This window comes from Vulpes vulpes, chromosome 1, assembly GCF_048418805.1.
Source record: "Vulpes vulpes isolate BD-2025 chromosome 1, VulVul3, whole genome shotgun sequence".
NCBI lineage: Eukaryota > Metazoa > Chordata > Mammalia > Carnivora > Canidae > Vulpes > Vulpes vulpes.
Window position 1 is genome coordinate 132,751,676 of NC_132780.1, and position 23,420 is coordinate 132,775,095.

At 38.3% G+C, this 23,420-nt stretch overlaps 1 protein-coding gene across 2 annotated transcripts in view; it reads right to left on the reverse strand.

Moving 5' to 3' along the window:
* The window catches only part of ILRUN (inflammation and lipid regulator with UBA-like and NBR1-like domains), a 93,759-nt gene that overhangs the window by 40,339 nt on the left and 30,000 nt on the right, over nt 1–23,420 (reverse strand). The window contains exons 2-3 of one of the 2 annotated variants that reach the window (XM_025990770.2): nt 16,125–16,279; nt 9,690–9,887 (exon numbers count right to left, since the gene is read on the reverse strand). In XM_025990770.2, the coding sequence (XP_025846555.1) occupies nt 9,690–9,887; nt 16,125–16,279 (353 nt within the window). The remainder of the gene's footprint in view (nt 1–9,689; nt 9,888–16,124; nt 16,280–23,420) is intronic. The other variant, XM_025990772.2, reaches the window with a different exon arrangement.

Here is a 23,420-nt window from a genome sequence, read left to right on the forward strand (position 1 = left end):
ATACAATAACTGAAAACAGAAAAATAAAGAAAAATCAATGAAACTAAAGACTGGTTCTCTGAAAATACCAATAAAATTAAGAAATCTAGCAAGAAAAAAGGAGAGAAGTGGTGCCTGGGTGGCTCAGTCGGTTAAGCATCTGCCTTTGGTTCAGTCATGATACCAGGATCCTGGGATCCAGCCCTGCACTGGGCTCCCTGATCAACGGGAGCCTGGTTCTCCCTCCCTCTCCTCCCTGGTTTGTGCTCTCTCAATAAAATAAATACAATCTCTTTTAAAAAAAAAAAGCAAAAAGAAAAAAGGACAGAAAACATAAAACATCAAGAATGAGAGAAGAGGGGGCGCCTGGGTGGTTCAATAGTTAAGCATCTGACTTGATTTCGGCTCGGGTCATGATCTTCAGGTTGTAGGACCAAGCTGCATGTGGGCCTCTGAGCTTGGTGTGGAGTATGCCTGTCCTTCTCCCTCTGCTCCTCCCCCCCAGGGGCGTCCACACACGCATGAGCTCCCTCTCTCTCAGGAAGGAAGGGAGGGAGGGAAAGAAAGAAAGAAGAAAGAAAATCTTAAAAAAAAAAAAAAAGAATGAGAGAAGAGATTATTACTACTGACAGAAGGCATTAAAACAATAACAAAGGTACTACAAACAACTCTACACACAAAAATTTGACAATTTAGTGAAAAGGACCAACTCCTTGAAATTAACCAAAGTCATCCAAGATGAAATAGACAACTTGAACAGATCTATAACTATGAAAATATACTGTAGTAATTTTAATTCCAAAGAGAACCCCTCCCAGATGATTTCACTGGCAAATTTCTTAAAAGAAAAACACCCCCATTTCTATACAATTTCCTAAAGGAAAAAAAAAATTAGCACAACACATTAGTTTATAGAACTGCATTGTCCACGAGGCAGGCTACTGGCCACAGACAGACAGCTACTGATTACCAAAAATGTGGCTACAGTCTCATGTTGAAATGACCCTATTTTGGCTATCCTAACATAAAATATATTACTTTGAACATTTTTAAAAGTCCTCACATAAGATTTAGGTCAGAGGTAGGATCTGTTTTCTTAATCACTTCTGATTTCTAAACATAAAACAGAAACTAAAACTAAAAAGAAAAAATGACTTTGAAGTGGCTACTAAGCCACAGCTTAACTCACTCTAGAATTCAATTGCTCTCAAAATCATCTCAAAACAAAGTACAAGCAAAACTCTTAGAAATCAAGCGGGAGGGGGAAACGCCTGAGTGGTGCAGTCGGTTGAGTGTCTGACTCGAGGCTTCAGTTTGGTCGTGATCTCAGTGTGGGATCCATGCTCAATGTGGAGCCTGCTTGGGATTCTCTCTCCCTCCCCCCCCCCCCCCCCGCTTGTGTTCTCTTTCTCTCACAAATACATAAATACACCTTGAAAAAAAAAAAAGAAAAAAGAAAGAAATCAAGAGGAACTGGAAGAACACTGATCACTACAAATCAAAATCCAGAGGTTAACAGGTGCACATAGCATTCCTTTCTAGAGCCGCAAGATCCAATACTGACACTCTCTTTGTAAAGAAAGGGAAGTACAAGCTCTTTAGAGATAAAAGGAGAAAAATAAAGAAAGCTTTAAAAAATGTATTTTTTTTTTAGAACGAACTAATTTCTAAATGACAAGTATCTTTGCTGTTTCAGGGAAAAACCCCTTAGAGTATTATGGGGCTAGAGTCAAAGCATCATTTACAGGAACAGAATGCATTTGCTTTTCAGTAAGGAGACACCCTTTTCAAAGACTACCTTTAACTACAAGACTAATGGGAGGTTTCTAAAAATAAAGTAATGGCTACATTCTGAGCAGTAATTGAGGAATATAAATTCCATCTGAAAAACTAAGATATCAGATAAAGCTTAAGAGACCAATACATGGATCATTTTAGACACTAGTCATCAATCTGTTACAAAATAACCACACAATTTTCAGCAGGTTTATAGCACATACTGATAAAGTAGGTATTCACCACGATTTGAATGGAAAGCAATTATGCTTGCTTCCTTACTTTTATAAGAGATTGATCTGGCCTAATTCAGTAGAAACTGCACACAATGGCACTTACTAAAAATTCCCATCATATGATAATCCAGTAAAACCTTAAGAATTTCTCATGTGAAACAATTTCAACATATATGGACATATATTTTTTTGAGAAGGGGAAATATACATATCCCATCATGTCCTTTTTTCCTCATTTTTATTATTTCTGAAATTAAAAGTATCATATAATCAAATGTGTTCATTTAATATAATGGCTCTCCCCTCCCCTCCCTGCAAGAAAGGTAATCATTATTATTTTTTTTTTAAGAAAGGTAATCATTAAATGAATGATGTATATTAAAATTGCTATCACATAAGATCAAAGAAATGCAGTTTTTACGTGTTTTACTATGATAGGGTTATGCTAAGTAACAACACTTAAAAAAAAATTTTCTGACTTTTTTTTTTTAAGATTTTTATTTATTTATTCATGAGAAACACACACACACACAGAGAGAGAGAGAGAGAGAGAGAGAGAGAGAGGCAGAGACACAGGCAGAAGGAGTAGCAGGCTCCATGCAGGAAGCGATGTGGGACTCAATCCCAGGTCTCCGGGATCATGGCCTGGACAGAAGGCGGCACTGAACTGCTGAGCCACCGGGCTGCCCTAACTAAACACTTTTAAACTAGATCCAGCCCCCAGCGACAGCCCTTACCAATGCATACACACAAAAGAGTTAGGGATTCTATATACGTATTTTTTTTTTAAGATTTATTTATTTATGATAGACATAGAGAGAGGCAGAGACACAGACAGAGGGAGAAGCAGGCTCCATGCTGGGAGCCCAATGCGGGACTCGATCCCGAGACTCCAGGATCACGCCCTGGGCCAAATGCAGGTGCGAAACCCCTGAGCCACCCAGGTATTCCCTATATACGTATTTTTTTAAAAGCAAATGATGCTTAAGTATTTAATCTTTAAAATTGTCAGGGATTTTATAACTATTTTCTTTTTAATAAGAAATATATTCATATTTTAAGAAAGAATTATATTTGGTTTAAAACATTTTTAAGGGGGCTCTTGAGTGGCTCAGTGGTTGAGTGTCTGCCTTTGGCTCAGGTGTGATCTCAGGGTCCTGGGATCAGCTTGCCACAGGGAGCCTGCTTCTCCTTATGCGTATGTCTCTGTCTCTGTCTGTGTGCTTCTCATAAATAAATAAATAAGATTTTCAAAATCAAAATAAAACAACAAAATTTTTTAAGGAACTGTCATGTCAATCCCTAAATTTTGAATCCTTGAAACCTAACATTCCAGATCAGAGAAGTTTCTGTTAACAACAAAAGGGCTTTAGCTACCATAAGAAAAATAGATGCTGCTTTCAAATTATATTTTGCCCTTCTATCAAACATATATACACACACACACATATATATGTATCAAATATATATATACATATATATATGTATATTCTTCTGATTTCTTGATTTTCTATGTTCCAAACAGGTTCATGACACATATGTGCATTTTAGAGGCTAATCTGAACATTACAGCCATTTTACATTGCCTTCGACTCATTTGGAACTACCTAGACAAAACCACCAAATAATTACCACCATCAGGTAACACTACCACCAACAGTAGGCTTTCTTCTCTGAAGCTGAAACAGCAAATCACCTGATAGACTTAATATTAATCTTACAACATAAAGATATTTAAGGATTCCAGATTCATTTATATTTGAGACATCCCTTCTAATAAAAACATTTCCTACACAAGTCACAATCAGCTTAGGCTAGGAGGGCTACTCATATTTCTGATATTACAGAATTCTAGAGACCAGAATCCAAACAAAGAATGCCTTACTGAGGATCTTCTAGAAGCAAATGAGGCAACCTTTTGAGTATAACATATAAAAGAGAAAAGTTCTAATGGTAAGGTCAACTAAATAGACATTTTTCCAAAGATATCTAGATGGCTAACAGACACATGAAAAGATGCTCAGTAACACCAATCATCAGGAAAATGAAAATTAAAACCAAAATGTAATACCATCTCGCACCTGTCAGAATGGTTATTATCAAAAGACAAGAAATATCAAGGTTTTTTGTTTTTTTAAAGTAGGCTCCAGGGCAGCCCCGGTGGCGCAGCGGTTTAGCGCCGCCTGAAGCCCAGGGTGTGATCCTGGAGATCCGGGATTGAGTCCCACGTCAGGCTCCCTGCATGGAGCCTGCTTCTCCCTCTGCCTGTGTCTCTGCCTCTCTCTCGCTCTCTCTGAATAAATAAATAAATAAACCTTTAAAAAAATAAATAAATAAAGTAGGCTCCATGCCCAACATTGGGCTCAAACTCACGACCTCAAGTCATTCTTTAACTGGAGAAGATGTAAGAACTTTAAAAAGTTTTAGGAAATAAACTGTGGTTTATATAGAGCACCCAATAAGTTTCCTAGCATGTGGGACTTATTATGGTTTAGGAACTTAATAAGGTAAGTTCCAGGGGCATCTGGGTGGCACAGTCGGTTAAGCATCTGACTCTTGGTTTCGACTCAGGTCGTGATCTCAGGGTGGTGAGAGGCCCGCATCAGGCTCCCTACTCAGCAAGAAATCTGCTGGAGATCTTTTTCTCTCTTCCTCTCCCCCTCCCACACCTGCTCTCCCTAAAATAAATACATCTTTTAAAAAATGAGGAAAGTTCCATTTCTACCTCAGAAAAATGAAATGAATAACATATAAGTATTTAATGTACATTTGCAATGTCCCTAGGAACCCATGTGAACTATTAAAAAGAAGAGCTACTTCAAGCGGGAGAAACCTTCATTAGCAGGTGATGACCACACTATTACTTCATCTTAGCTTACTTCACAACCAGAATGCCTGCACAGGAGTAAATCTCTCTTACAGAACTGGGAAGAGGGTACTCTATTATTGGAAGAGAGGAAGCATATTACTGTTGGTATCAAGACTAAAATGGTGACAACCACTCATGCTGCTTACTGCTTCCCAAGAGTCAAGTGTCCTAAGTGTTCTTAAGAAGTGTGCCATCGGGATCCCTGGGTGGCGCAGAGGTTTGGCGCCTGCCTTTGGCCCAGGGCGCAATCCTGGAGACCCGGGATCGAATCCCACGTTGGGCTCCCGGTGCATGGAGCCTGCTTCTCCCTCTGCCTGTGTCTCTGCCTCTCTCTCTCTCTCTCTCTCTCTGTGTGACTATTATTTAAAAAAAAAAAAAAAAAAAAAAAAAGAAGTGTGCCATCTTCTAGCAGGCAGGAACTCCTTTGAAGAACACTGATATTTACCCAACTACCTAAGAGTCGCCTCACCAATATTAATCCCATCCTCATCCCTAACTTACTCTAGAAATGTAGAGAAGACTTGGGGACTAATACCCCATCTACCCTAAGCTCTGACAGGAGCCAATACCCTGCAGTCAAAGTTTCTTTGTGAACCCCATGTAGTAGTGAAGACCAAATTAATGACAAAGATCATTTTATCAAAATGATAAAACTACTTTTCTTAATTTATAGCTATAATTTATAACTTTTACTGAACACCATATTATTATCTCTTGTCTTCAGTTTCCTCATCCATAAAATGTAGCCAATACTTCCTTTATAAAAAGTAATTTATATGTACACAGCCCAATACAGTGCCTGACATACAGCAGGTATTAAATAACAGGTTGCTTTTATCTAAAAAGCAAGTCTGTAAAAGAAGATAAAAGAAAATATTTGGGTTTGAAAATAAAGCTGCCAGGTATCAGATATGATTAGAAATGTGAGTGGTCAAAAAGGATTGCTGGTAAAGATAAATATGTGAAGCTAAAGTATTTAGTAAGGGCCAAGGGCCATATACACACACCCCACATAATGAAGAACTGTCCATACAACACACCAACAGCACCTCTCTTGAGGGATTCTCAGAGCACAGCCAACTGAAAATGGGTAGGTGTCCCACTTTATAAATTATTCAATATAGCAAAAATTCCCTTTGAGGACAAGAAATGAACTGAAACAACAGAAGTCTTATTATAAAAAATAAAGAAAATTATTCTTTCTAGAGAAGACCATCTAAAGACTGTAGAAGAGACCACCCACCAAAAACAAAACAAATAAACTTTGCTGTTAAGACAGGAAGATGAGACCCAAGGTAGTTACCTAACTTGTCCAAGTTTGTGTCCAGGCAACCCAGGCCTACTTTCCAAACACTTTCCACTATACTATACTCTATGAGCTTACAAGGTGAGAGCAGAAAAACTGGGAAGGGTAAAGAATGCTTAACAAGGCAGGTTTTTTTTTCATGTGCTCATAGCTATGGTTTTATGTATACTATATCACATTCTGCCAACAATCTACCATGTCTGCTATCAGCATGTATTATGATCAATAGTAATGTGGATTCAGTGAAATATTATAATATTACAGAATTAAATTATTTACTAGAGAAGATGAACCGTTTGCAAACTAGGTCACACAGCACCAGAGATCATCAGAGAAGGCAAGAAGGCAAACACAGCTTAAGGAGGCTCCTAATTCAACAAGACCAGTTTCATTTTTAGGTTTTCCCTTTTTTTGAAGGGGCATTCATAAATGCTCTTATAAAGGAAAGAGTTCTACTGATTTTTTTAAAATGCTTTGAAAATCATGGAAGCAAATCAATTATTAAGATCTCTTGAAGGTATTAGATTTCACAAAGTCCTAGAAACAATTCACAGATTATATGACCACAAAAGGCTTTAAATTCTTTATTGCCTCCAAAGCTAGTATATTTATACCTACTTCTAGAATTGATGACAGATGTTATAGGTACAAATTTTAATGTCCCACATAGTGATAATTTTTATATTACCACTAAAACACACCACACGACCAGAGTTTTCAAACACTAGAGAACAGTAAGAAGCAGTATCTTTGCATCAAAGGGATTTTTTTTTAATTTTTTTTATTTATTTATTTATGATAGTCAGAGAGAGAGAGAGAGAGGCAGAGACACAGGCAGAGGGAGAAGCAGGCTCCATGCACCGGGAGCCCGATGTGGGATTCGATCCCCGGTCTCCAGGATCGCGCCCTGGGCCAAAGGCAGGCGCCAAACCGCTGCGCCACCCAGGGATCCCTAAAGGGATTTTTTTTAAAGTCACATCCCTCCCTTAAAAACAGTGACATTCATTTAAAAAAAAATCTCCACTCTGCTTTGGGCTCAGCTTTTTGAAGTTACAAAATAAATAAGACACGTATCACCTTAAGTTTTAAAGGTATGTGAGGGATTCATCGAATTTAGTTGGGTAGAAAGAGGTAAAAATGCCAAAGAGACGTAAGGGGGTAAGTGCAGAGAAACTGCAATGGGTGGCGGAGAGAAAATGCAAATGGGAGCTCAGCAGTGGAAGAAGCTAGTTGATCCTTGAACAACATAGGTTTGAACTGCCCAGATCCACTTATACATGGATTTTTTTAAAAATAAATACAGCGCAGTACTCTAAATGTATTTTCTCAATTTTCTGAAAAACAGCTTACTTTACCAGAACAGAACAGCACAGTATATAATACATATAACTACAAAACATGTGTTAATTAGCTGTTAATATTATTGGTAAGGTTTCTGGTCAACAGGCTATTAGTAAAGTTTTCAGGGAGTCAAAAACTTATGGGGGCATCTGGGTGGCTCAGTTGGTTGAGCATCTGCCTTCAGCTCAAGTCATGATTCCGGGGTCCTAGGATGGAGCCCTACATCAGGCTCCTTGCTCAGCAGGGGAGTGTCTCTCTCTCTCTCTCGTTCTCTCTCAAAATAAATAAAATCTTAAAAAAAAGTTATGCTGGATTTTCACATGTCAGCATCCCTAACCCCCTATGCTATTCAAGGGTTAACTGTACAGGTACAAAGGTTCTTAGAAGAAGTAGCTTGAAAAGGGAGTCCAGAGGGAAGAAACAAGTAATTTCTGCATTCTGATACATGATTGCATATTCATTTGTCATTCAACAAATAGTTCACAGTCTAGCAGGAGAGAAGGAGGAGTAAAAAGTAAACAAACACCTAAAATACAATGTGTCAAGTGTAATAACAAGCTCCTGCATAATATTAATGAAAAAAGGAGGGATGAATTTCCATGGGGTAGTGAGGAGAGTAAGCAAGAAGGGAAGGAGGAATGGTGACTTCATCCCTGAGGATGAGCAGGAATTTACTGGAAAGAGAAAAGATATTTCTGGCGATAGGAACAACATGAGCAAGGACATGGTGAAGTGAAAGCATGTGGTGTCTTTGGGGACTGGCTGTGGGGGAGTAAAGAGGAGACTGACAATGAAAGTGAAAATGAGGCCAGATCGTGAGCAGCTTTAAGCCCCACGCCAAGGAATTGGGCTTCAGGACAGTAAGCAGGGAGGTTTCAGGCAAAGAATGATGTCATATAAGCACTATGAGACACCCTTTCTAACATTAAGATTTTTTTTTTGAGGCTACTAAAAATATGTAAAGTTTCCCCTGGTTGCAAAAACATAGAGACGAACATTAATTCCAGGACCCCTTGAAATCACTCCAAAGGCCCCACTGGCCTTGGGTCCAGTTAGGAGCTCCCAGAAGGTGGGAACTATTCACTATATATATATTTTTGGATTACCAGGACATGGGATATAGTGGAACCAAGAAGAACCAGTTTGTGACAAAGGACGGTTAAGACTGAACAAAATATGACTCCAAGGTTCCTGACTGATCACCTCGGTGGGGTGTTGTTGAGAAGAATGTAAGTTTTGCCTGGAAGATAATAAGATTCAGAAATCTACAAGATGTCTACATGTTCTGTCCAAAAGCAGTTAAAACATAGGGTTGGAGCTCCAAAAAGAGTTTGCAGACACAGAGATGAATCTGAACATTGCCATGTACACTGAACTGGTGACAGCTGAACCTACATGGATGGATGAGGTCACTGAGCATGAAGAGGACCCAGCTCAGACACTAGCAATCCTGGGGCAAAGATGAAACTAGACAGAGAGAGATCATTCAGAAGAGGAGAAACAAGACGGGTATCATGTGAGCCTAGGAAGATCTAGATTTCAAAAAACATTTGGAGCAGGTGCCAAACGGCAGAGGGTAAGCTAGTATGAAGACTACGTGGCTGCTGAATTTGGAAACTGGGTAGTCTCTGATTTTCATTTCTCTAGAGTGGAGAAAGAATAAACTAGGTTGAAGAACAAATGAAAAAGGGAAGAAGAGGCAGTTTAGCTTACTCTGCTCAAAAAGTATATCAATAAAGAGTGGAGAGAGGTGTTGACAGGTCCTCAGGTTGGGAGAAGTACACACATTATGCATTATCTTTTTTAGGACTTATATCTAGAGACTCTGAGAACAAGGACTGCCTTTAGCATTCCTACCGCACCTACTAGATTATATAATAAAAAGAGCAGAACTACTAAATCATTGTTTAGAATGCACAATAGATATATATCTATATATCTATCTATATACATATCTCACACACTTCACTAAATTTTAACTAAACTGCTAGTGTAAAAGGGAGAGCACTAGACTGAATCTGTTAGATAGTCATTGAATGAAAATCATTTACCTGCATGGGGTGACTGTTTAAAAGAGGCCATGCCTTGCTATGTAATTTGACAGGCTCTGTGAGCAACACTGGGAATGCTGTAAGATATTACCTTAATTCCTTCACCCTGGGCTGCATAAGAACATACTCACCTCCATAGTAGAGTCCTGTAGCAGTGCACATCCGCCACTGTCCCTGATACATTCCTGCTCTGCTGGGGCTGCACATCTGGACGCTGACATCTGCAATCTCCTGGGGCTCTAGCGATCTCACCATCACCATGTTCACATGTCCAAATTGGTCTCCCCCGACATATTTAAGACAAACCCCTGGAGGCCAGGCCTCTGCCCCTGAGTTCAAGCAAAAGAAAAAAATGTTAGGCAATTAGTGGTCCTATGCTGGGTGCAGTTCATTACAAAACTGTAGAAGAGCCCTTTTTCTCTGTCTTTCACACATACGTGAACCTAGCCACATATCCTTGAGCTATAAAATGTCACAAGACTGACCAGAAGGAATTATCAGAGTTAACAACCTCTGACCAACAGTCTATCCCTAAGATAAGGCACATATGACCAAAGCAAGGCAGTTCCTCAAGAAAATGTGTTTTAAGGGACCCCAGGAAAGGCTACCCATCACACCGAATCTGCGGAACCTAAGAATGATGTCTGCGAAGAGCTGTGGAAATGAAGCATAGGCCACATCTTTGGAGGCCTGCTTTCTTCACTAAGAGGTTACTTACACATGCCCATTTTCACTATAACTTTTTAAGCTAATTCTAAGTAAAAACATATTTGATTGTCACCAGTTTTTCTATCAAGGCAAGCTGATGAAACACATGAGGAATAATTTCTATATTATGTTCTTTTTAAAACTTTTCCCCTGATGTATGACTTTTCCTTCTGGAGTCCTTAACTATGAAAAGACCAAGGTGCAAATGACCCTACAAGTTCGAGAGAGAGGAGTCAAGTGAAAGTTTCATTTTCAGGTTCAAACAAGTAGTGGGGAAAACAGGAACAGTGGGGTGAACTCCCCTGGTAACAACACACTGATCTGTGGTCTCAGAGGTGATGACACCAGCAAGAGGTACCTGCACAAAGAGTAGGAATAGCAATACAGAGACAAGGCACAGGCAGAAACGTCTTTCCTTCTTTGGTCTTTCCTCCTTTGGAAGTGACAAAGATCTTATTTGGGTACCTCCTCCTGTGTACCTGTAAACTAATCCAAAATAAGCAATCCATATATGGACTAGTTCTGAGAGCCAAAGGGCCACACAGTGACTAGAGGCTATCTTTCTGGTGAAATCTCTCCAGTATACTCTTTTTTACTACAGACAGAAACCTCTATATATCTTTTGGGGGGATACATAAATTCACTATAAAAAATAAATCACTGTGAAAAAATGGACATGGCAGGACTCTAGGACAAAGCATGCTTGAAATGTAACTCCTGAGAGCATTCTAGGATGCCTCAATACCTTGTTCTCAAAGTGTGAGATTGGTTTTGATATACTCGATGACTTACTATTGAAAAGGGAATCACAGAGAAAGGTAACTACAGCTCTACTGCTGAGATCTCAGTCCCATAAGGAATGGCACATTCTGTGGCTCTTGGATCTGAAGGGGTAGCAGATGAAACAGTAAGCACAATGTTTTGTCAGACCCTCTTAAAAACATACCTGCTAGCAAAGTGCTCTCCTTAAGTTAACATTATAAAGGGCAACCACTGCTGGTGGAAAGCTTGTGATGATACCCTGGCAATACATGCAAATTGTTTCTCATTTCTGGAGCCCATGGTCTTGGCAAAAGCGTATTTGTCTGAGGTCAAGAATAGTAGCAGCTGGCATGGAGCACCTTGGAAAATGCCAGTCTCTTTAAAGACCAAGATCCAAGAGAAAAGTTAAGCTGCTATATTAGGGTTGAATTCACAATTATTCTTTCAAACACACACACGTACACACGCACCCACCTGTAACAAGACATGTTAGTATGAAAACCCAAGAATGTCTGATTTTGAACTTCTAAGAAAATGAGGAAAACCAAGACAGGGTGTGGGAAATACTTGGCTGTCCCGCACAGACAACCATAAGCAGCTGAGATGGTCAGAGCTCTCAGCTATGCAAAAGAGGAGTGCCAATATGTTCCAGGGAGACTGCGTTAGTTGGTAAACATGAAGCGATTAACAAATTATGCAGCTACTGTCCTGATCTTTTTTTAATATGCCAGATACTCTATTCGTATGGTGCCTGGGGAGCTTGTTGGAGAAAAAAAGTTGATGAGTTATCCACGATCAACTCTAAAGTATTAATTTACTATAAAGTGAAGAACCAATCATTTACCTTATAAGAATTACCAATAGTGTTTACTAAGACATTTAGTTCTTACAGCCTGGTAAGTCGCGTAACTCTAAAAAGGTCAAAGATACTAGTTCTTAACACAGAAGGAAAGGAAATACTGGTAAGGGGCATGGACCACCAGCATACCTAAAATCTAGATTTGAGAAGTATAATACAATAGACCTTCATATTAAGTCTCAGTTACAAATTGGCTTAATGGAGGGTAGATACATCTAAAAGAAAAGAAAGACCAATCTGTGTTTTATGACTTAAGTATAACAAGCACACATTTGATCAAGGCTGTGATTCTCCAGTTATCATGGAATATAATTTTATTCAAAAATAATTAAAAGTAAAAACAAAACAAAAAATCCTGACATATGGCAACTTGAGATGATAGAGAACATGGCAAAAAATGAAATAAAAGTCCACCAGTTCCAGAAAGCCTGGATTTACTAGGTACAAGTGATTACAGAAACAGCTGGAAGATAGGAAGGAACATCCAGAGACCAATGAGGAAGAAGACAAACCTTGATAAAAACCTATTCTTTTTAAGCCCTAAAAGTCTGGAGACTGCATTTCAAATTAAGCTGCATGCGAACAGGGACCTTCATTGATCTTGTCACTATTTTCTTCCTGTACTTGATATAAAGTGACTGGAATATAATAAAATTTGCTGAACGGATGAAGCAGAATTGCCTTTCCTATAGTTGTCCTGAAGAGAAAGGCAGAAATTAACTGTTTTAAGGAGCCAAAAGAAAAATGGAGGAAACAGTTGTTCTTTCGTAAGTTCTTTTCTCAACTCTTATTTTATGTTCACAAACAATAAAGTTGACTGTGAAGCCACTTTCTCATACAACAATCACACATACTTTGCCAAAGTCCAAGAAACACCAGAGTTATAACATACTCAGCTTAACATTCACTATGACTGGAAAACAGAGTATGGTTGTAAAAACTCAGAAGCTAAAGTATTGGTAAGGAAAACTGTCCATTTTCACCTTGGAGAGGCAGTTTCAAATTTTTACTTTCAATTTTAATTATAAGACTTCCTGTTCAAGTTTCCCAAGCTTCTAATACTCATATAGTGCCAAAAGTCTGGATCCTGGGATTCTGCATCTATGTAATGAAATGTCTGACTTCTGTTTTTGCATGGTCTGTATCTAAGGATTTAAACAATATTAAAAGCTGAATTTTAAACAATGTGTGACATTTATCTTCTTTGGGGAAACTGCTGGGACAGCTATATGCAATTCCTTTACATCTCATCTGTTGTATATTTGAATGCCTGACATGCCTGAAACATGACAGCAGAGAGATACCATGAAAATTATTTATGAAACTATTTCAGTGAGCACTTCTCTCGTGGAGAAGGTTATGAATGAAAGTAAAAGAGCCAAAGGAGAAATAGCTAAGGCCTGCCCTATTTCTGTTACTGTATTTCCAGGAAGAACTCAGGCCAGATTAGGATGACGCCGAAGCCAGTACACGTGCATGCTTTCCCTCTTTAATATCTATTACTTAGTTATGGAAGGTCAGTTTCTCCTTAATCGAATGGAAAGCATGCAGCTTATAGATACAAAACTATTTAAAAATGGATGAACAATTTCCAAAAGGATAAAAAAAATCTTTGTGTTCAAAGTAACCTAAATGGTAAAAACTCCAGCCAACTATTGCCCAAACTCTTCAAAAAGTGTTCAGGCACAAGAATGGCCTTTCAAAGAACAAACAATGCAGACCCAGAGGCTGTTTTAGACTGGAGTTACCATGCAAAAGCAGGCGGAAAGAGCAGCTAGCCCCACCAATACAGATTTTCTCCAAGTCAAGGTGAAAGAAAGGCAGGCTCTTTGGGGTTCTGATCTGACATTTAACAATTTTATATCAACCCCTCCCAATTCCCCATTAACTCAAGGAGCTGTGTGGTAAGTGAATGGATGTATCAAGAGGATGTTTGACATACAAAACGGTTTCTGCAAAAAAGAGTAGCTCAAATATTTCAGTGGTACTCTCAGAACTTTTAATATTTAAAAACACTATAAAGAATTCACAGCAAGCCAGACCATTTTCAGTAGTTTCACTATAAATAAACAAGGTCTTAATTTTTTAAAAAATAAAATTTAATTCATGAATAAGCTTCAAAAGCAGTTCTGAGCAGCAACTAGCAGGTTTTAGTAATTCAAAGAAGAAACATGATGAACAGAAGCTGAACTAAAGAGACTGTTTTAGGGGCACCTGGGCATCTGACTCTTGATTTCGGTTCAGGTCATGATCTGGGATCAAAGGATCAAGTCTCACATTGAGCTCTGTGCTCAGCACAGAGTCTACCTGGGATTCTCTCTCTCTTCCTCTGTCCCTCCCCATGTAAGCTCATTCTCACTCGCTCTAACAAATAAATGAAATCTTTAAAAAAGAAATTGTTTTAATACTTTTAAAAGCCCACAACACTGGGACGCCTGGGTAGCTCAGCAGTTGAGCATCTTCCTTGGGCTCAGGGTGTGATCCCGGGGTCCTGGGAGCCAGTCCCACATCAGGCTCCCTGCAGGGAGCCTGCTTCTCCCTCTGCCTATGTCTCTGCCCCCTCTCTGTGTCTTTCATGAATAAATAAATAAAAATCTTTAAAAAAAAAAAAAAAGGGCCTACAACATTAAGAAAAGAAAGAAAGAAAGAAATCAGACCAATAAAAGGGAAAGAAATCAGGCAAAAATAATTAAGCTTTGAAAAAAAGCTTAATTCTTTTTTGGAAAAAAAAAAGAATTTCAAGAAAAACAGAAAACATGGCTATTTTCCCATACCACCGTGTGTCCCTCAAACTAACAATGCCCTACACAGTTACAACCAAAAGGGAAAAGAAGCTAATGAAAATTTTATAAAGCCATGGATATCTCCAGTCATCTACAACATCGGGTCAATCCGGATTATACACTGAACTTCATCCAAAGGAGAGTTACTCCTAAAAAAGTCAGAAAAACTAAGAATAAAACTTTGGTACATTAGTTAGTATATAAAATGCTAGCTTAGCCAGTCTTTCCCCATCATAAGAAAATTACAGTACAAAGAACTTAAAAGTAAACAGTCAATAAAAGGTCACTTTTACAGGTTTATTTGAGCCCTGAGAGTTTTTTTTATCACGTCACATCAGATCACCTTGCTAGACAGAGTTCCCCCACATACACAGATTTTTAGCTAAATATGCCTTCTGCCAAGATTCCCAACTCTCAGAATTTCTGTTAAGTCCTCAGTAACAAGGAAGTTAAAGCGCCCTGATCTAGTCAGCCGCATGAATAACTACTGCATGAAAAAAGCAATACTAACCCCACTCAAATTTAAAGTCATTAGAAAAGAATTTAACTAGCAAAAGGAATAATTAACTGTTACCAGACATATACTCAGATCCTATTTTCAAAGAACTATCGCTAACTTATTTTTAATTTTTCTTAAAGTCGGCAGTACATTACAACAATGCTTCAAAAAAATTTCTCAATCTTTCCATCTTTCCCATTCTGAGCAAATGTCCAAACCTCTTACCCTATTTTTCAAAGTGGTATTAACATTTCAGAGAGATATCTCAATGAAATTTCATAAAGAAAAAAAAAGAAATTTCATAAAGAATCATCCCTGTGGTTTCAAAGAAATGAGCTTTCAAAAGAGCAGATGCTCACAGCTCTTTCTAACCACCTTGTTCTATTCAAGGATGTACCTCCTCTAGCCTGCTGGAAAGAACTGGAAGATTAATTAGAGCAGAATTAAAATGACAGAGTAGAACTGTACAGGTGGAGATAATACTACCACCACACACAGGCTTAGTTGCTGGTATCAAATGAATACTGAATTGTTTAGAGGCCATCAAGACCTGGAAAAAAAAAAAAAAAAAAAAGAAAAAGATCTAAATCATTTTTCCAGATCCAGGGCAGGGGACATTTCATTGATTTCTCGTCATCACACCAGTATAAAAAAGTACTACATCAGGGTGCCTGGGTGGCTCAGTCAGTTAACTGTCTGCCTTCGGCTCAGATCATGATCCTGGGGTCCTAGGATCAAGCCCTGCATTGAGCTCCCTCTTCTCTGCCTCTGCCCCCCACCCTCCATTTGTGCTCTCTGTCAAATAAATAAATAAAATCTTTTAAAAAAGTACATCATATATAAGAAAAAGTTCAATTACAAAAGCACATAACTTAAGCTAAAACATTTCCTTATTTCTTATACTACTAAAAAAAAAGAAAACTGGGCAATGAAGAATTGACCATTATCCATTTACCAGAATTCTGGATCCGCCATGTTTTTATAAATTGAGTATCAGGAGGTATCGACTCCCCTTCTCCTATGGTGACATCTTCAACAAATGACATAGAGGGCACACTGATGTTTGGGCTCTCAAAGTCGTAATAGGCGCCAATTGCTGCTTGTAGGTTCCTACAAACAAAAAGAAAAGGCAAAAGACTTTACTTTAGTCCTGGCCAGAGTATATGATCCTGATTGTCAAAATAAACGAAAAAAGCCTTTTTCTTAGGGTTTGGTATAGAACTTAAGGCTCCTGGTATATAAATCTTCAGAGCCACTGATTCTGGCTGAGGAACGCCTGGGACTGATAAACTTATACATCACTTTCCTCCCAAGGTGTGCACACAAAAAGTAAGAAACATTAGCACCATCAGCAACATCTCCTCTTACCCACAAGGACAGCAAGTATGGGTAAGGAAGTCAATTAAGAGAGGGCTCCTCTACAACCTTTTGACTGGAATTCAAAAAACCCCTCTATTTTAAGACATGCTAATTATTTAATTTTTTGAAAAGGCAACACATGCAGATAAAGAGTTTTGTAAAATGAAAAGTAATCATCTTGTCTCTTCTTTCCTACACACACACATACACACACACGTAACTGCTCATATTACTTTCTTCAGTAACCTTCCAGAACTTCCTTATGAATATACAAGCAAATAATATATATTCTTACTTCTCCCCCTTTTATACAATTAGTGGCATATTATACACTTCCCTTTGCTTTATTCTCGTGAAGATATTCCCTGTCAGTACATAATGAATATCCTGTTTTTAATAGCTGTATCCATTGTACAGATACATCATTATTTATGTAACCAGTCCACTTGCGAGTTTGTTTTCAGTCTTTAGTTCTTCCATAAATAAGCTTAAACACATATTGTTTTTATAAACATGCAGGTGTATCTGTAGGATAAATTCCTCTAAGAGATAGTGCTGGGTCAAAGAGTATATATTTGTGGTTTTAATAGATATATCCTAAGCTTTCCTCAATAAAGTTGTACACTTACTGCTCCCATCAAGAATGTATCAGAGTGTCTATTTCCCCATTTGCTCATCAACAGTGTTCATCCAAAGTTTTGGATTTGTGTCAATCTGATAGGTAAAAAATAAGATCTCAGTGAGCCCTTAAAATGGTTTTCTCTTGTTACATAAAAGGTTAAGTATCTTTTACATGTTTAGGAGCCATTTGAAGTTTCTGTTTTAGAACCACCATTTTGTAAATGTTAGTGTTCTTTTTAATTACTCATAAACCCCCTTATGTCAGAAGGAACTACCAACCACACAAATCGAGTCCCTAATTAAACTGAAACACATGATTGACAGCGGGTCATTCATGTCAGAAACCAAAGGCCACTAAGGGTTAGTTTAAGCAAGCTGTGTTCATTAGAGAGACCAAAGAAATTGCTAGTAATTACATTAACTGCTCCTCTTAAGGTCTTACTTAAACTAGTGACATCATCTCCAGTCCCCACAGTAGACAACAATACAAATTGAATTTTTCTAAACATAACCCAACCATAAGCCAATGGATCCAGTGGGTTGTTTTTAATTATGCATAAACATAGCATGAAAAAAGCTCCAAGAGTAGTATACAATTGTTCAACAGACATATTATTGACAGCAAATACTTTCTGCTGGGGGCCTGCCTGTTCCTCCAGGTGTTTGCAGCTGCCAGAAAGGAAGGCTATATTTAGAGCAGCTGCCTCAGGTCAAGCCTCACGCAATGGTGGCCCGTCATATTAGTCAGTAATAACTAGAATTACACCACTAACAACTGCCTGCCTGTTGTGTGTGTACTAGATAAAATTTACATGGAGCTGAGCTGGGCCAGGGGCCAAACTGCCTGTTTGCTTGACTATTCAATAGGAAGGCTTGGACTTTAGTCTTCTCAGCAACTTCCTTCTCTAGCTGACTGTGATGCAAAATGAGTAATATGTGACTGGCCAAACTTAGGGACGCCCAGCCTCTACCACCCACAAACCGGCCATAGGAGTGTATCTGAAACCAGCCATACACTTAGGAATCAGGGAATGAAAAAATGAAATGTAAGCCCAGTTTGCCTTTTGTTCTTCTAAAAAACCCTTCGTAAAAGCTATGTGTCTATCATTTTATAAAGATAATTTTCTGCTGCAGGAACTTCAGCAAACAGCCTGCTGAATTGTTTTCTGTTCACTTGGCTGTAAAATATGCTTGGGAGGAAGAAACTATTTGTGCACTCAGGACAATTGCCAATTCTCATCCCCAGCATGTATCATATTTCACCACTTGGCTCTGCCTGATATCAGAAAGGACTTCAAGACCACTCCAGTAGAAACATAAGCACATTCAGCTACCCTACTGAGACAGAGCTGGCCCCCTCCTCAAATCCTGTTTCACACAGCCCAACTCATCCCATGGCCAAGCCAACAAAACTACTTATTTGTACCTGTATTATATAGGTAATTCATCCAGAGAAAGATTAAGAAGCACTTTTAAAGCCCAAAGTGAAACCAAAAGTAGTGAACTGGACTTCTGGCAGGAAGCAGGAGTGGAGGATGACAAAGCAAATTAATTTCCCAAGTACAAGGCCAAGTGTGGACTTCAGCCCAATGCTGCTCTAACCCATCCGGCAGGTACACAGCTTAAAATGTGGGTACGCAGCTTTTTGGCACTTAAACCACTTATATCACTGCCTTGCTGGGCCAAGCAATGGCAGAAATAGACCAAACAGCTCCAATTCAGTGTGAGAACAAGTAGATATGAGAGCATGTATCCCCGTTCAAATCAACATACTCAGTTATTATTAGCCAACAAGAAATTCTACATGAAATAGAGCTGGCTGAGGAAATGGGAAAAGGAAGAACACAGACTCTGTATTCAACCCAAGCTGAAAGTTTAAACTTTCAGGTTCCTCCAGCATTTTTGCTCAGAAAAAGTCTTTAATCTGATTTCAGATTAAACCAAGAGCACCCTAAAGAACAAAGGAAGGCAGTGTAACTGAGGAAAAAGGCACAGGCCAAGACGATGGTGATGGCTATGAATATGCTTAATGCCACAGAACGGTACACTGAAAAATGGTTAAAATAGTAAAATTTAAAATGGCTCTGAGGCAGTTCCTATGCCTGGCTGTGGGGTTTTGAACAAGTGGCTAGGAATCTATGTCATCTTACTCATCTACAAAACTGAGTTTTCTGTCATCAGAAGGCTGGCTTATATTACAAAGTTGGCACGATAAGGTTGGCTGCAAAGACTGTATGAGACAATGTGTGTAAAAGCCCTAGCGCTGGCATTCAGCCAATATTTAACTAATAACGAGCATTTATCCACATGCTAAGCACTCAAACAGAGACTAGGGGACAGAACAGATAGGAAGACAGGCAAGGCCCCTCTACACACCTTACAGTTTAGCAGACTTCAACAAACAAGGGACATTCAGAAAGGGTAACTCCCAACTGTCTCTCACCCGGAGGTAATTTATCAGCCCAAGGCAGCTTTTCCTACTGAGTGAAAAACGGGCTTGGTGCACAAAACAGTCTCTACTGCACTGATAATCAGGTTAACCTGATTCAGAGTAGAAAAATTTGGTGATGTTGATATGTGTTCCCTGATGAAATGCAATTTTGTAACTCAGAAGCAATACTGTCCAACATTAATTTTATAGAGGAGGCTACAAATCCAGTAACAGGTAAATAACCTGTCTCATGCTAGACTATCAATTAGAAGATTTATTCAAAGACATAAAACTTCACTTACCTAGAACTTTCCAATTATCTAATAACCTTCTGAACACCTGGTTTTCTTAAGAACATAATAATTACCATCATGAATTTTTTTTAAGATTTTACTTATTTATTAACTTTAAAGTAAATAAAGAGAGAGAGCCCGTATGAGTGGAGGAAGGGGCAGAGGGAGAAAGAAAGAATCTCAAGCAGACTCCTCACTGAGCATGGAGCCCAATGCAGGACTTGATCTCATCACCCTGAGGTCATGAACTGAGCCGAAATCAAGAGTCAGACACTTAACCTAATAAACCACCCAGTCACCCCCACCATCATGAATTCTATGAACAAATTAGTTGTAACCCTCCCTTAAGCTGAATTATGGCCAAGTATCTAATCCTGCAAAAATTCACAAACACAGAACATTTATTTTTGTACTATGTATACATATTTAGGTCAGATTACTGATCTTATGAGGAAAAATAATCTATTTGCTGAATGTATATGAGAGTAGAAAAGAGTTAAGAAAATCAGGAAATCAGAATTAAAGAGGGAATGTCAGAAGACTAAGAATTAGCTTAGATTCTAAGGAAAATAAAATCAGATACCTTCTCTTTCTGTTCTCTGAACAAGAATTCAAAAAGATCCAAATTATTTATGAGGTGGAAAAAAAAAAACTACCCAAATTTTGGACACAAATGAAAATGGGAAATAAGAATAATGAACCAAACCAGTTAAGCACAAACAACAGCATCTTTGGGCTGTGAGCCATGATTATTCCAAACCACAAGAAGCTTCTCTCACCTTTGGACAGGCTGCTGCTAAGGCCACAAGCCCAGCGGCAGTCTCTGATGTAACTGAAAAATCAAACTAGGATCAGCAAAATAGAGAAGGTTCTTACTAGGGCTTTCCAACATTAACTCGACAGGAATCAAATGTGGAAGACCAGAAAGAGAAGTCAAAAAATAAGTACTTGTGACTATATGAAGAAACTGAGAATTTCATGAAACGAGAAAGATGACTGCAGGTAGGCAACAGGAGATGGGCTGAAGAAAGCTCAGTATTTTTAAACCTAAAAAATAACTCAAGGGGATCCCTGGGTGGCGCAGCGGTTTGGTGCCTGCCTTTGGCCCAGGGCGCGATCCTGGAGACCCGGGATCGAATCCCACGTCGGGCTCCCGGTGCATGGAGCCTGCTTCTCCCTCTGCCTATGTCTCAGCTTCTCTCTCTCTCTCTCTGTGTGACTATCATAAATAAAAAAATAAATAAATATAAATAAATAAATAAATAAATAAATAAATAAATAAATAAATAAATAAAAAATAACTCAAGGAAGATAGTATTTAACATGTTAAGATTGGTGGGGTAGTGGAAGAACTTGTGAAAAGTTTCATGAAAAGGAGCAAGTTCACACCAGCATTCACCCACTTCTTAAGAGCCCTAGTAAGTTCAAGATCATTTCTTCTCTCTTTTTTTCTTGGCTATTTATTGATCCATTAATTTTATTACTTTTAGAACTGATCCTTCTAACTAGCATCAGTAGTTATACTTTTTCCAAAAAGAAAGTAAAGAACAAGCATTGGGCCATGAAAAGGCAAGGTGGATGACTTTTTTTTAAGATTTTTTTTTTTTTTTAATTCATGAGAGACAGAGAGGTAGAGGCAGACATAAGCAGAGAGAGAAGCAGGCTCCCTCTGGGGAGCCTGATATGGGACTTGATCCCAGAACCCCAGGATCACGACCTGAGCCAAAGGCAGATGAGCAACCCAGGCACCCAGCACTAGATTTAAAGGGATGTAACCACCAAACACAACACATGGTCTTGAAGTCCTTGATTGAATTCAGACTCTTTAAAAACACAAAAGAAGGTTATAAAAAATACATTTGGGGACAACTAAGGAAATTTAAACATGGACTAGATATTTTTTACTAGTAAAAATTTTTTGTAAATTATCTTCATATCTTAGTATGTGGTTATTTAAGAGAACGCCTATTTTTAAGAGAAGCATGCTGAAATCTTTAAGGGTGAAGAGTTGTGATGTCTACAACTTTCAAATGATTAAAAAAAGTTTATACAGAGAAAACAAATTATGACAAAAATGTTTACCACCGTTGAATCTAGGTAAACACTACAATTCTTCAAAATTTTCTGTAGGTTTGAAAAGTTTATGATAAAAAGGCCAATGGAAAAAAGAGAGAGAGAAGGGGAGAGAAGGTATCCTTTTGTCCTGCCACTGGAAGATACCAAGAAAATTCAGTGAACAGAATTACTGCAACTATCTTCAGAACATGAAGAGATTACCAGGAGCCTCAGGGGACCTAATGAGGATGTGGCTGATATACGAAGGGTGACCATCCAGAAAGAGGGAAAAATTGTTGTGTCCTTGAAGACATAAACCACTAAATTAAATCTGGCAACTCCAGAGCCATGTTACATTGGGTATTCTTGTCATCTTGAGATAATTAAACTGGCTAATTGTTTAAAAAAGCAGATTCTAAGGACACAGAAAATTCAACACTGGCATTGTAGAAGTTTAGTATCTAAGTGCCTTTGGCTAATAGGTCATAATCAAACGACTTTTCCTTTTTTAAAAAATTGAGGTGCGATTAGCATAGCAAAATTAACTACTTTAAAGTATATAATTCGGGGGCATTTAGTATTTTCACAATGTTGCACAACCACTACCTCTCCAGCTCCAAAACTTTTTCATCACCTAATACCTATTGAGAACACCCTATACCCGTTAAGTAATCATTACTCATTCCTCCTTCTCCCTATTCCCCCCTATTCCTTGGCAACTATTAATCTTCTCTACGAATCTGCCTATTATGGATAACCTAGATAAAGGGAATCATACAATATGAGACCCTCTGTGTCTCGCTTCTTTCACTTACATAATGTTTTCCAGATTCATCTCGAATTGTTGCATGTTAATCAGTATTTCATTCCTTTTAATGGCTGAATAATATTCCATGATATGTACACACTACATTTTGTTTATCCATGGGCATTTGGGTTGTTTCTACTTTTTGATTATGAGTAATGCTGCTATGGACATTTATATACACTATCTTTGTGAGTATATGGCTTCATTTCTTTAAGTATACACCTATAAGTAAACCTGCTAGGTTATATGGTAATTCAATGCTTAAGTCTTGGATGAACCACCAAACTGTTTTCTATAGTTGCAAAACCATTTTACGTTTCCACCAACAATGTATAAGTGTTCCTATTTCTCCACAACCTTGCTAACACTTTTCTTTTTTTCCAATTATAATTATCCTACCAGGTGCAAACTGATATCTGATGGTTTTGATTTGCATTTCCTTAATGATTAATGACCTTAAACATTTTTCCTTGTACTTTTTGGCCATTTGTATAGCCTCTTCAGAGAAATGTCTGCTCAAATCCTTTGTTCATTTTTTGACTAAGCTGCTTACTATCCTGCTGCTAACTTGTAAGAGTTCTCTATATATTCTGGACAGTAGACCTTATCAAATACATGACTTGCAAACAGGCTGGTTTTTCTTTTTCTTAATAATAATGTCCTTGAGGACACTAGTACCTGAGT